The 12,871-nt window shown below is 44.5% G+C and overlaps 1 protein-coding gene across 2 annotated transcripts in view; it reads left to right on the forward strand.

Annotated features, from left to right (window-relative positions):
* The window catches only part of INPP5A (inositol polyphosphate-5-phosphatase A), a 1,526,322-nt gene that overhangs the window by 942,803 nt on the left and 570,648 nt on the right, over window positions 1-12,871 (forward strand). For both annotated transcript variants that reach the window (XM_069239762.1, XM_069239763.1), the window contains exons 7-8: window positions 10,050-10,102; window positions 12,082-12,201. In XM_069239762.1, coding sequence (XP_069095863.1) covers window positions 10,050-10,102; window positions 12,082-12,201 — 173 coding nt within the window. The remainder of the gene's footprint in view (window positions 1-10,049; window positions 10,103-12,081; window positions 12,202-12,871) is intronic.

Consider the following 12,871-nt stretch of genomic DNA (forward strand, 5'->3'; position numbering starts at 1 on the left):
ATTCATTTTCAAACAGGGAAAATACTGCTGCCTACATATTGCTTGTCACAAGGACACTTTAAAATATGGACACAATATTTTTAGTTATACATGAGATGTTTAGAAATTCTCTTTTGTTTCCCATTAGGTAAGAAATAAGAGTCATAGTTAGTACTGGTTGTACATGCTTTACATTTTGTCCATCTAAAAAATCTCATTGGCGGGCTTAACTAGCCAACCTCTAATAGTCCCTTAGAATAGCTCAAAATCAACTTAGCCTTCAATACTTTGTTAACATTGTGTTAAAATGGGATGGGGACTCAATGTGTGAAATCTGTCTGAATCAAATGCCAGTGCCTAGATAGAATTCTATTAAATCTGCTGCAGGGTTCTACATTCTCCATGCCAGAAGTCACCATCCCAACAAATTGACATGGAGCATCCCCTATGAGGCTCTCCTTGGAGCAAAACAAAATTGTAGTACTCAGAAGGGTTTTTCTGAAGAATGTGCAATAATGGAAAAGAGGTTTAGAGGTTACCCAGAGAAGGACTTAAAGGAGAGCCAAAGAAAAAGTTACCTCTATACCAAGGGATAAGTGTCTTGTTAAGGTAACAAAACTAGAATGATATGCATGTAAAACAAGGCAAGCATCAGAGTTAATAGACCACCAAACAAACATATGTGTAACAGTTAAGTTACCAACATGCAGGGAGAGCAGAGCTAGCAACCATGTCATGAGGACGCAGGCGGTGTGAGCTCCTCCCGAGCCGTGAGCCCCCGGCCTCCTGCAGCCCCCCACACTCTAACTCTTGTGCCCCCCGGTGTACCTACAGACTGCCAAGACCCTGGTGGGGACCACGGAATGCCGCATCGGGCACACCATTGCACCATTGAGGAGTGAAGCCCTTGCAAGAGAGGTGCCCGAGACAGGTAAGATGGTGGCCTCATGTTGAGAGCGGATGCCACTAAGATTGTAAGTACTGTGCCTGGCCAGGAACAGGACCTAGCAACGAGATTGGTCGCAGTGTAACCTGGAGCACTCTCTGCTTGAGGGTTCCTCTTCCCTTGACAACAAGCATTTGGAAGATACCAAACCCCCATTTTTAATGTGCACAGCCCCTGCCAGGTCGGTGGGGCCATCTCCAACTCGCCGTGGACTGCAGGTGACTCAATTGGCTAGGAAGGACAATTTAGGGATCCCACACCATCAGTCATCCCCGTGTGGACACCCATTGAGGTGCCAGGAAAGTGGAAAAGACACAGTCACCCAGAGGTTCCTTTTTGGGACAGGAGAGTCCCTGTTGGTCCCCCTACCCTCTACTTTCTGCTGGACTGGATAGACTGTGCCGTGGAGTCCTTGGGACCCTGGGGATACATTGATAGTGCTGAGTGGAGTGGGGGCCCAGTCTCTATTGTGTGGGGAACCCCCCTGCGATATTGGCTTTGGCTGTAGGGTGGGACCTAGAAACTCAAGGACATTCTGCAGTCTAGTTAACATTGTGTAATATGGCTCATATTCTACACTTAACTAATGAGTTCCTGGTGATCGAGCTGGCATGCCCCCCCCATTGGATGACTTGGGCCTTGGTGTGTTAATGAATCCATGTATGGGGTTTGGGGGAATGGGTGCTTGGAGCCTTCCCTTGCCGCTGAAGGCGCAAACATTGATGTCCGTGCTTCTCTAGTTCTTTTACATGGTGTTTGTGACTGTCTGACCAGCAGTTTTGGCCCGAATGCTACTGGTATTGACTGTTGCTTTTCTCTTGATTTTGTCCCCGAATACTAGAATCTGGCATGCATCGCACTCTGAGAACCTAGGGTGGATACCCCGGCAGGCGACCCCAAGAGGGGATCATCTGGGGCACAAGCGGCAGGGATACCTCCCACATTACAGGAACTTTCATAAGCTCTTGGCTGCGAGTGATGCCTCTGGGGATTGCCTGGAGGATATCATTGAATGCGGTGGAGCATGGCCTCATTTGAGAGGCCTCTAGAAAACTGTCAGAGATGATTTCTGACTTGGAAATATGTTATTGCAAATACTGACACATGAGGTCCAAAACACAGAACGCTACGTCACGGAGCTGGAGTCTCATACGCAGTGGCTTGCTGTCATGCTTGATGATCAGTAGGGAAGGGCCTGCTGTTACAACATCGGAGTTGTGGGGCTACCAGAGAGGATTGAGGGTGTCTCAATGCTGGGCTTTCGAGAGGAATGGCTTCAGGAGGTGGTGGCCCTGGAGGGACTGTCCAAAATGTATGCTCTGAAGCAGGCTCACAGAGTGCCTGCACTCTTGCCTCGCCAGGGGGCCCAACTTGCCCGGTAGTAGCCTGCCTCCTACATTTCAATGACAGGGTTTACTTGCTGCAACAGGCCCGCCGTCGTGACTCGTTTGAGGTGGTGAATGCAAAGGTTTCCCTCTATTCTGACTTCACCCTCCAGGTGCAGACCCCGAGGGCTTAGTTTATTGTGATCAAGAATATGCTTAGTGAACTGGGGCTCCTGAATTCTTTGCTGTTCCTGGCCAGATTGAGCATCCAGGTGGAGGATAAGGTTAATTTCTTTACAGACGAGGCTGCAGCACAGTACTGCATTAGAAGTGCATGATAAGGAGATGGTGAGGTCAGAACTGGTGGAGCAACATCGACCTCCAGGCCTCAGACGACAGAGATCTGCCTCCAGAGGGTCACACTTTCCTACTGAGTCACAGGCGGCCCTGGTGCAGATAAGGGCATTCAAGTCACCTGCGTCACTGGGAGCTGGCGAGAGTTTCCCACAGCATGTGTCCCCTACCTATCAGAGTTCTACTGCCAGCTTGGGAGGGACACAACAGTGACAGGCCTGGAGAGCACACTTCGGGGGATTACCCCGGCACAGCCAACGGCCTCACATGACTACTGACTATCCGATGACAGAAGGATGTTAGGCGAATACCTCAACGGTGCTGTTGTGGTGTGGTGGCTGCACCTATAATCATGTTAATTCATCATGATTTTTTATCTTTATTGGCTGCAGGGCGTTGGGTGGAGGAAGGCTTGTGCTAAGTGTCCTGCCATACTGTCTGCTCTTTTTTCTTGTTTGTGCGGGCTGGGTTCCTTTCCCCTCCTGAATATTTCCATCACACAGACTCAGTGGGCCCCTTAGGTGGGCCTTTAATTAGTTTGTTAGCAAGCTGACTACCATTTATTGTTTGAACAGGATGTTAGCTGGGAGGTTTACTTTGTTGGTATAGTTGCTCGTTCTATGTTTTTCTTCCCTTTGATGTGGTGAGTGTGGCCCTTGAGACCTCACTGTGTGACTGGTGAGTGGGGCTCTAATGTTTTGGTGGATGCAGAATGTGGAGGCCTGTGGATTTGTAAATGTAATTGGCTAGATGGCGGACCAGGTTAACCTGATCATTTGGAATGTGTGGAGCCTGTCCACTCCTTCCAAACGTCGTAATGTCATGGCATATTTGAAACCTATAGGGGTGCAGGTTGCATTTTTGAAGGAGACCCACCTAACAGCACCTGTGGGCCGGCTCCTTCATAAACGTTGAAGAGGGCACTTGTATAACACCGCTTACTCTGCTTTTGTGAGGAGGGGCCTTATCTGGATTAGACCCAGGATGCCCTTTCAGCTGCATAGTACAATTATTGACCCTGAAGGCTGCTATGTGTTGGGCCTGCTGAATTGTAAAGTTGATGCTTTGATTAACGGATATGCCCCGAAAGTAGACCATGCTTCTTCCTTATCTATTCTTACTTCCCTCCTCCCCGCTGATGCTGCCTTAATTGAGGATAGTGGGTGGAAATTTCAACTATGTGGCAAAACTCTTCTTGGATAAGTTGCATCCCCCACTACACGCTGCCCTAGAGCATTAACTGATGGAGGCTTTTAGCACTTGGGCTGCACGGTGGGATCTTTATGATAGCTAGGGGGTACGAAACCCAGAGGCCCATGTGTACTCCTTTCTGTCTGGCCTACATGACTTGGAGGTGCAACTAGATGGAGTATTGTACTGCAAGGGAATGTGTGAAAGGGTGCAGAGTACTTGGCAAGAACTTGATCGTCCTCCCTGCTGTGCTCCTTTCGGTGGTCACTACATAGGTCTGGCGTTCGCACCTGGCATTTAGACCTAGCTTTGCTTGATGACCAGGCCTTTCGAGCCTCTCTGGGGGACCAGATTGTTTATATTGGCTTGACAACGCGGGATCGACCATCTCGGTGGGGATTGAGTGGGAGGCTATTAAGGCAGTGGTGTGGGGATACTGCATTTCTAACAAGATAGGAGGTGCAGGCCCAATTACACTCTGACATCTGACATCAGGAAGCTGTTCTCAGTGGACTTCCTCGTGACCTGAAGACAACGCTAGAGGGCAGGGAACGGACTCTCGGTGGATAGGAGAAATTACTTTCCATGATGGAGCACCTGCTGCACTACGATTATAGAGCATATATTACCAAGGCCCATGCGGAGAGAGGTAAATAGGGAGTATGTTGGCTTGGCTCCTACAGGAAAAAAGGGGACATATTATTCTACAGGTCTGTGATGCGGCGGGGTGAGATGTACTTTGATCTGTTCTCCACAAGGGTTGGGGACTGTGAGGATGATTTTTTTAATTACTGTGCAGGAGGTGTGGGCTGTGATTAAAGAGATGACTACAGGTAGTCAAGTTGGATGGGTTGCCCATAGAATTTTGTTATATTTGCCACAGATCTCATCCTTAAGCTGGTCCACATGTTTAACCACTCCCAGAGACAGAGAGTTCTCCCACTGTCTCAACGTGAGGCTACAATTGTGTCACATCCAAGAAGGATAAAGATCCAGTTTTCCCTGATTCCCATCACCCCCTCTTGATGTTTAACACCTACTCAATATTGCTTCATATTATTGATCACTGGGAGTGACTCCCTCCGGACTCCTTGGTATGTCAATGGATATTCCGAAGGCGTTTGATTCAATCCGCTGGAAGTTTTTGTACGCCAGCTTGTTTAGTATGGGTTTTGAGTTGTCCATTATCAAGTAGACAAAGCTATTGTGTATTAAATCGATGACTCAGAGTTCAATCTGGATTGGTGATCTCTGAGATGTGATTGGTAGAACGGGGCACCGGGCCTGGCTGCCCCTCTGTTATTCACTTTAGCCTTGGAGCGCTTTGCATGGACGATCTGACAAGGTGGTCATTTCCAAGGTTTACAGATCATGAGTGGTTGTTTGTATACCTCCATGTGTGGAGATGGTATGTTGCTGTATGTAAAAGGCTATAACACGGATCTGGAGGGGGTGGTAGCAGCTTTAGCCGATGTCAGGCATTTATCTGAGAAAGGAGGTAAACTGGAAAACTTCCTGCATATACTCCCTATGACATGACTGGGGGATGGTGGGGCTATAACCCTCCCGGCTTTACGGTGGGAACCTGTCTCCATTGGCTATTTGGGTGTCATTGTTTATCGCTGTTTGGACTTGTTATATAAGGCTAACTTTGGCTGGGCTATTGCTGCGGTGAGGCTCTCTGTGACATTTTGGAGTAGTCTGCCACTATCAGTGGGTGGGCAGAGAGCTGTCTATAAGATGGTGGTTTTGCCACAACTACTCTACTTGTTTGCAGCGGTACTGGTGGCACTCCCACAGATGTTCTTTCAGGGGTTGGATGGAATCCTCCTAACTTTTTAGTGGGGTGTCCTCATGGCATGGGGTGGCACTTCGGAAATTGCATTTGCCTGTGGAAGAGGGCTGACTGGCAGTCCCAGACTTAAAGCGTACCTGGTGGCACAGCTGAAGTGGGTGGTTCAGTGGCGAACAGTGCTCTGGGATAAGATGGTTCACTGGGAATGTGGGTTACCGCCCAAAGATCTTCTGACTAGCATCTTGTTGAAACCTGTCCCTGCTTCCTTGGTATATGACGAGAATGTGCTGATCAGAGCAGCACATTATGTTTGGGCACACACGTTACGAAGAACATGCATTAATGTGCCATACACAATTGAGCCACCTCTGAAGGCCGCATGGCCTTGGCAGCACCCGGGGAGTTGGACAGGCCTCACCCAGTGGTTAAAGGTGGGACTCATCATACTGTGCGATTTGTTCATGGTGGGGGAATAGGCTTGTTCCTTTCTGGAGTTGAGAGAGGCATACAACATTACGGTGGGACACTTCCTGTCACACTGGGCTTTCTTGGGAGGGTCCATGAATGGTGGGGAAGGGGCACAGTGGATTCTCCGGAACACGAGTGTCTGCATTACTTATTCCTCATAACAGGATTAATGAAGTCAGTCATGTTGCTTTATAGAGGATTATTGAAGGGCACTCAGCTAGACTTAGTACAGCTGCGGAGGAGTTGGAAAGAGGATTCGGGCTGGCAGCTGGTTGATACAGCTTGGTGAAGAACAATGGAGTTTACCCCAAGGTGTCCAGAAAGGCTTGCTTTACACTTACTCAGTGTTAATATCTGCATATGACCTACATACTCCCTAAGCGGCTGTATGCCATGTTCCATAGTGCGACATTGGCGTGCCCTCGCTTCCGTGTGGATAATGGGGGATTTTTCCATATGGTGTGGTCCTGCCCGACTTTGTAAGTGTATTTGGCTACTGTATTACATGTTATCTGCCAAGCTACAGATAGGACCTTTGTGTGTACTCCACAGGTATGTTTACTGGGTCTGCAAAGCTGCAGCGTGGCCCAAAATATGACAGACAGATTTGTGAATCTTACGCTTATACTTGCCAGTACACAGTTGTCAATGAGCTGGAAATCAGTCTGTGGCCCTAATCTATATCGATGGGGACTAGAACTGGTGAAATGGGTGGGTTGGAAGAGAGAAGCGATTCAGAAGGGAGAAGCGAGGGGGGGTGCGCCAGGTTTCGATACTGCCTGCTTGGGATGCTGTTATGGTGGTCAGAATAGATGCCAGTGGACAAAGCGTGACTGAGGAAGCATCTTCTGGGGGTTCCCACCCCGAATGCTGGGACACTAATGTCACCCACGACTCAACTGGTAACTGCCTAAATTATTGAGGCCTTGATTATATGACTGATACTGGCCTGAGTGCTGAGCAAGGATGGGATGGCAGCAGTGCTTAATTTGTGCTTGTTGTTTCCAGTGCTGAGCACCGGCAGTTATTTTTGAGGTCTAGGGCTTATTCTTCTGCCTCAAGCATTTGCTGTGACACATATGGGAAAGACGGAGGAAGAGAAAAACTAAAAAGTGCCACAACGTGAGAAAGCAGAAAGCTGCTAGAGTGAGCTGAAGGGGCAGGGAGTAGCTGTAAATAGATTAAAGAGGCCCGAGATGGCTTCAGGATTACACCGCCTCAGTATACCGTGTTCGCACATTTAAATGCAGCAGCTGCGTGTTTGAGCACCGGCACCTTTTTATTTATAAATTAAGCACTGGATGGCAGTGGTATAGGATAATGGAGTGCTGCAATAGGGTTGGCCTTGTGTCTCACCGCCTTTGTCTTGGTCTGTTTTATGAGGCCACTATGCTGGCCTACCCCAGTTATGCCATGTTGCTGCTTGATGTGTCACCTGGTGCTCCTGTGTTGATACGGTTGTCTGTCCGACAGCCCACACAAGCCTCACTTCATTTTAGTAGTATAGAATGTTAGTGTCACATAAATGCAATACAAATATTTTTAAATATGTATCCATTCATTAAATTTCAGATTATACTTATTTCTAATCAGAACACCTATATGAGAGCCTATGACAGTGGGGTATCCCGAGGAATCTGCATCACATTCACTGTTACCTCCATTCACCATAGCATTGCCAGAGTCATGTGGTTCTTTAACATGTGAAGCTCTTCATCAACTGCCGGTTCCAATACATCGCCCATCCATTTAGAAACAAGGGGACCTTTTGGCATACTCTAATAAATGGCCACTCTACTACTTCCAACATTATGCAAAGAACCAAAAGCTTAGCCCGTTAATACGCTCCAGGTTTACAGAACCTAACAGAGTGCTTTACCTGCTTGAAATAGTGCTCCCCAAACCCTATTTTCAGTGTTGTCTCTACAATCATTCCACGTCACCCCAAAGCAGCAGCAGCGACAGGTTTAGCCTGGAAAACCTCCAAAGTATTTGAAATTCGAAAGACCAGCAAAATAGCGGTCAGGTTTTACAGCAGCACCTGATCTTCAACTTGGGATTAATTCGCTTTTCGTGAGCTGCAGCTGCCATGATCCAATAAAGGAAAGATCATGCCAAAACAATCAAAGGTAGAGAGGGACAAGTTCCAGATTTTCTCCCCATAACTGAAAAGCCTGCTTTCTAGAAGCCATCGCCACTGATTTGGTTTCGGTGGACCTGATTAACAATTCTCAGTAGAACATTGAAGAAAAAACTCCAATAGTGCCTGCAGAGCCTTCTGAGTTCAGGCGATGAGTATCCGTAGCCTGAAAAGTAAACGACAGTGCGCCTCACTCTGGGGCTATCTGGGTGGGGTCAGGGAGGGAGGAGGAGGTGACTGCAGATGTCCTGTCTAGGAAGTCATTCAAAAGAAATTGAAGAGAGTGGGAGTCCGAGAAGATACCTTGCTGGCAGGGGTTTCGGTGTCACAATTGATAAGAAAGCTCCTCCTTTTGGTCATCTTCCCTTATCAAGGTAGATGCTAATGCACATTAAGTGATGGTACTGTTTCTTTCAACACATAAACAGTAACATCAGACCCCAGTATTAACCTCTGGAAAGAGTATTAAAACGGTCATTCCAATTGCACACAAAGAATCTTATCCAGCAATGAACTGACTAAGTAAGATAAGTGTTGTACAGAGCAGCGGTTCTCAACCTTTTCACTTCTGTGGACCCCACTTTATCTGTACTGGGACCCGGAAACCCCCACTGAATCATTATTGGAATCTGGAACCCCCCAATGAGTCATTACTGAAGGCTGGGGACCTAATCTGTTAAAATTATTACATTTTCTAAGCAGCCCCAGGGGTCCCCGGACCACAGGTTGGGAACCACTGGTACAGAGGATGGGTGTGTACCGAGCAGCAGATGATTTGGGAGAATGTTGATAACTGATGGTCACTGATAACCATGGAGCATGCAGCTGTACACCTTAATCGGACACCTTGGTGTGTTATCTAAAAGATAAGGCTCTGTAAATTAGCCTCCATGTAGAAGAATCTCACAACTTCTAAGCAGGGAAAGATACTTCAGTGTAGATTCTGAGTTTCCACAATTGGCCACAGAGGAATGTGAAAACGTATCCAAATGTAATGTTTTTTTTTCTGTAGGATCATGTACAATGGTAGATAAAATTATCACAAATACAGACAAGCACCACTAAAGAGCTGAACGCGGACACTGGCCTCATAAACAGTGGCAAAGGTACATGAACGTAAGTGTCCTCAGGGAAAGATGAAATAGGTTATTCATCTCTGCAATCTACAAAAATCCAGAAGTTAAACGGGACATACAGGGTCAGTGTAAAATCATCAGAGCAAATTAGCCAGAATGCAGAACAAACACCAAATTTGTTAGTTCAACTTTTGAGGCAAGACACTATACACATCTTTAGCTCATCTCCAAATATACGCAGCCCTAATTTAGGCATAGGGAAAAATTGTTTATTTAAGTTATTTATCTGTGTTTCGACCTTTCACGAAACATTTGTACCCAGCACCAACACCAGGCAACAGACATATTGTAATATAAGAGCCCCATCTGATCTAGAGATGAATCACAACACAATGCTCCCAACAGATCATCACAGGATTACTCAGACTCTGGTCTTTGATTCAAACCTTGGCACATAATGGAAGGCAACCTGACAGAGCCAGCTGTGTGCTATACATGTACCAATAATGTAACTTAAATATTACTTTCACTTGAAAGTCTGGCATTCCAAGGAGAGTGATTTAATCTTGGAAAATTTAAAGGATGAAATAATTTCCACATTACATTTAGGTATGCCCTCTGTCATATATTCTCATCCTTCAAGACAAAATATACACATCATGCAGTTTTAGCGCCAACCATTTAAATGTGATTGTTAATGTTTAAATTATTTGTAAGCTTTCCACTTTTTTATATTGCCACTTTGAAAGTGACTTCTTTATGTGTTTGTCCTCAGAGTAAATTATCCAGGAAAGGCTTCATTCGAACCCGGTGGTGTATCAATGACTGGTGAGTTTTATTTTTGCCAGGATATTTATGATTGTCTACACATTATATATCTTTATGGAGCTCCTGAATCATTACATCAATCAAACATGGTTTTTAAGTGGTGGAGCTTATTGGAGTGATGTATTAGTTTTACTCGTCTTGTGTGAGAACAATATAAAGAAAGGAGCAGATGATAAATGATTGAGCATATTTAGCAAAATGTAGTATACTTACATTAACATACCATTATTCTTGCTGGAAAAGATAAATGTTTAGGAGGCAGGGAAATATAAATGAGTATTTATGCTTCTGGGTGACTAACAGTCTCCCTGGCAAGGCTAGATTGTGGAGAGCTTTTAGAAGCATTTAATCGGTTCAGGTATGACCCGTGTCTATTGTGAGTGAAAAATTGCATATCTGGCAGTCGTATCAGTCCCAAATATTAGATGTTGCCTGCCTGCATCAGTTTCTCGTATACAGACGCCTACTGCTCAGAAGCACTGCTATTCAAAATGGGAGAAGTCAGAATTGAACTAACAACCAGTTCTCTCCGATTTACACACATTCTGAAACCTCCGTATGGAAAACAATAGCTTGTAATTCCGATGGGCCCAGTATATGCCCCTCATATAGAAGAACACCTAAATCTACGCACGCTTCCTAACTGCATACGATCTAAAAATGAGTTCAGTGGGAAGGTTAAAGGCACCCATATGAATCGAAAACACAGGAAAGGTAAACAAACCAAAATAAAATGGTGGGCAGAACTCATGTTATGTATTGTCTCAATGAGGAACACCATTTAGGACTCTCCTTTGAGGTAAAGGTAACGTAAATCCACCAGACACCAGTTAGCCCTTTTACCTGCATTTAAAGTCCTATTATCTCACTGATGTAAGCAATTTGATAAGATGCAGAATGTTCAATCAGCAAGCATTGGCTAAGCCAATAGGTATGCCTTTAACGTGCCAAAACATGTAAGCAGAGCATTCATAAATGTTTTCTACATGTGTTGGCTTCACAAATACTGTTTATCATATTAAGGCTATCCTGCTGGCTTTGTCAATGCTGGGAAAAAGTGGCAAAAATTATTGCATTCTGTAAAAAAATTCATATAGAATATAAAGAACTGAATTTGATAAACTGTGCGATCTTTAACTGTAATTTTCAGATGGAAAATAGTCCTTATGCATTACAGTGGAAGCACTTCCTGGAAAACGCAATTGTACACCTAATAGACAAGAGCATGAGGTTCATGGGTAATACTCCTCTGGGTGGGACCGAAGACTACTGTATGTATATTTCAAAGAACTGGTAACAATACCGCTTGCAGACAACTGCTCTGCCAAGATATGTATAAAAAGTTGTTGATTCTTTTAGTGTCATCCGTGTTCTAAATTCATTACCAAAGATCATATCATACAAAATCCTCCCCTCTCCAGTACTCACGAGTTGCATCATTTAGCCCTAGAAAAAAGAAACAGGTCTACCCACCAGACGGAGGGGTGACTTTGGTGCCACCATCCTTACTCTTCCAGTAATACTTTAAGGATGAGGTTGTAGCCATTGTGCTCAAACTCTGAGGAATGTCTTCCACAGGATGTGGTAGATCCTTAAAGATCCTTTAACATCCACTGTATTTCTTTTGTCCCTATAGAGCCTGTAAATGTAGGTAGTCATTAAGGTCAAATTAACCAGGAGGACTCTTTATCTTGACTCATTTTTTTATTCATCTGAAATTGTCTTCACAGCTTACAGAAATAGCTCTCCATTGCGACAGTCATTTGAAGATGTCTTTAGCCATCAAAGCCTAAAGATAATTAATCTTCTTGGAGGAATAGAGAGGTTTGTACTGACTGTGGCCTGTTTCCTAGTTATGGCATGCATAGTTTATTGTGATAGATAAAAGTTATTCGGTGCTGTTGCGTGAGAGGAATTGCTATGTGAAAACGTAATGTACTTTATTAAGTTGTTCATTGATTTTGCCCATTCTATTGTAGTGCCTTTGACTTGGTGAACATCCACCTTTTCCATGATGCTTCCAATTTAATTGCTTGGGAAACAAGCCCCTCTGTCTACTCAGGAATCCGCCAAAAGGCTCTCAGTTATGTACTTAATAGGTATGTAAATTCTGCATCTACTCTGTGTATTTGTAATCTTATGTAGTTGTATGCATTCATATACAAGGTAACAGTAGAAGCACATAGAAATCACTTATGTCTAAAAGATTAAAAGTATTGCAAAACATCACCTCATTTGTGTTTCAATTAATGTTTCCAATTTATTAAAACATTTGTATGAAATGTTTCTGTTTGTTAAGCTGTTATTCTTACAATGCTTTTGCTTACAGTGGTCAATCTGTGGGCCAGATCACAAAGCATTTTTACTGCCTCTATGCCATGACCTTGGTTGTAAGTCAAGACAGTGCTAGGTGCAAATACATTTTACTACTGCATTATAAAAGTACATTTCCAGAGGTGATGCTCTGTAACAAGAATAAGAATGTGCATATTTACTGTGCCACTTAACTGTCATGGTGATGTGTCTGGTTTGTGTGTTTATGCTACTGTGTTCATTTGCTGTATTATTGCAGTATTATATTGTGTTAAACTATGGTTATATTGCATTGTTTGTTTTGTTGAGGTATTGTTATTAATTGTGTTATCATATAGCTTTCTGGATCTTACTGTGTAATGTTCTTTTGTTTACTATAGATAGATATTCAGCAAAGCTGCTAACTTTACAGCTAAAAGCAAAAGATGCTTTTAAAGTTCTCAAGATAAACAATGG

Source organism: Pleurodeles waltl, chromosome 6 (assembly GCF_031143425.1).
Source record: "Pleurodeles waltl isolate 20211129_DDA chromosome 6, aPleWal1.hap1.20221129, whole genome shotgun sequence".
Lineage (NCBI taxonomy): Eukaryota > Metazoa > Chordata > Amphibia > Caudata > Salamandridae > Pleurodeles > Pleurodeles waltl.